At 50.4% G+C, this 2,009-nt stretch overlaps 1 protein-coding gene across 1 annotated transcript; it reads left to right on the top strand.

Moving 5' to 3' along the window:
- Positions 1 to 1,108: 1,108 nt before the first annotated feature.
- On the top strand, positions 1,109 to 1,621 carry LOC136470697 (uncharacterized). The gene has a single exon (XM_066468451.1). It carries the CDS (start codon positions 1,109 to 1,111, stop codon positions 1,619 to 1,621), a length of 513 nt encoding a protein of 170 aa, XP_066324548.1.
- The last annotated feature ends 388 nt before the right edge of the window (positions 1,622 to 2,009 follow it).

Below are 2,009 nucleotides of genomic sequence, written 5' to 3'. Positions count from 1 at the left end.
AGTACTCTGGGGAAACAAACCCCAGACTATGGCTCAAAGACTATTAGCTTGCCTACCAAGCCGGTGGTGCGGATACTGATGACTTCATTATCCTGAACCTTCCACTGTTCTTGGCTGATTCGGCATGAGCGTGGTTGGAACACCTGTCGTCCAATAGAATCCAGAGTTGGGTGGACCTAAAGGAGATCTTTATGGGGAACTTTTAGGGCACATACAAGCGTCCTGGGAACCTATGGGACCTCAAAAACTGCCAATAGAAGGCCGGTGAAACTCTCCATGGGTACATCCAATGCTTCTCCCGATAGTGCAATGAGCTACCTAACGTCGCCGACACTAATGTCATAGGAGCTTTCCTATCTGGGACTACCTATGAGTCTTTGGTTCATAAGCTAGTATGCAAGGGCCCGTGAACCACCAAAGAACTCCTAGACATCGCCACCAGCCATGCTTTAGGAGAAGAAGCGGTCAGAGTGATCTTCGATTGTCTCAAGGGCAAGGCAAGGTGGGACGAGGGCGCCGGCGAAGGTGCCTCCAATCATTCTGCCAAAAGGACGAATGAGAAGCAATGGCACGAGGACTCGCTCGTGGCTGCTGCTGACCACAAGGGTGGTCGGAAGCCCACGAAGGGCACTCTAAACCATTTTGAAAAACTACTTGAGGGGCCATGCCCAAACCATGCCTTCTCGATTAAGCATCTATACAAGGACTACAGCCTAATGAGGCGATTCTTGTCTAGAAGCTCTAACAAAAGGGGAGCAGAGCAAGGACCTTGACCCCACCATGGATGACACCGAGGGGAAGGATGGTGGCTTTCCGACACTAGATGGTTGCCTCATGATCTTTAGAGGATCAGCGGCTTATGACTCCAAATGTTGTTAGAAGGTCACACGCCATGAGGTCTATACAACTGAACTAGCCACACCTACCTTCCTCTAGTGGTCTGAGTCTGCCATAACCTTTGATCAGACTAACCACCTAGAGAGCATCCCGCATCTGGGGAGATATCCACTCATGGTCAACCCGATCATCGACACGAAGTGGCTCACCAAAATACTGATGGATGGAGGTAGCGGTCTCAACATCATGTATGCCAAAAATGCTCGAGTAAATGGGCGTCGACTGGACATGCGTCCGCCCAACCCAAGCACCTTTCCACGGCATCATGCCTAGAAAGCAGGCCAAGCTACTTGGGCACATCGATTTGCCTGTTACCTTCAGGGATCCATCCAATTATAGGACGAAAACCCTCACCTTCAAGGTGGTTGGGTTCCCTAGAACCCTCCACGCCATCCTAGGACATCCATGCTATGCAAAGTTCATGGTCGTCCCCAACTATACATACCTCAAGTTAAAGATACCGGGCCCCAGTGGGGTCATCACCATCAGCATCTCCTTCCAGCATGCCTATAAGTGCGTGGTCGAGTACTACGGTCACGCCACAACATTTGTCACCTCTGAAGAGCTCGACGCCATCAAGAAGGAGGTCTCCGAAGAAGCGCCCGACACCAAGAAGTCAACTAGGTCTTTTGAGCCTACGGAGGGCTCTAAAGAGGTCCTCATAGATCCCGGTAGCCCCGACGGCAAGGTGGTACGCATTGGCACCGTGCTTTCCTCTAAATAGGAAAACACACTCGTCGACTTCCTCCACGCAAACAAGGACATCTTTGAGTGGAAACCCTCGGAGATGCCAGGCATCTAGAGGGAAGTCGCGAAGCACACTTTGAAGATCTATTTAGGCTCCAAGCCAGTAAAATAGCGCCTATGTCGCTTCGATGAGGGAAAACGTAGGACCATCGACAAAGAGATCACAAAGCTTTTGGCGGCCGGATTCATCAAGGAAGTGCACCACCCAGAGTGGTTGTCCAATCCCATTCTTGTACAAAAAAAGAGTAGAAAATAGAGGATGTGTGTTGACTATACGGGCCTCAACAAAGCATGCCCAAAGGATCCATTTCCTTTAACGCGCACAGACCAGATAGTTGATTCTACCTTAGGGTGCGAAACCTTCT

Source organism: Miscanthus floridulus, chromosome 8 (assembly GCF_019320115.1).
Source record: "Miscanthus floridulus cultivar M001 chromosome 8, ASM1932011v1, whole genome shotgun sequence".
Classification (NCBI taxonomy): domain Eukaryota; kingdom Viridiplantae; phylum Streptophyta; class Magnoliopsida; order Poales; family Poaceae; genus Miscanthus; species Miscanthus floridulus.
The sequence above is the reverse complement of the archived record's forward strand: the minus strand, read 5'-3'. Positions and strand labels throughout refer to the sequence as shown.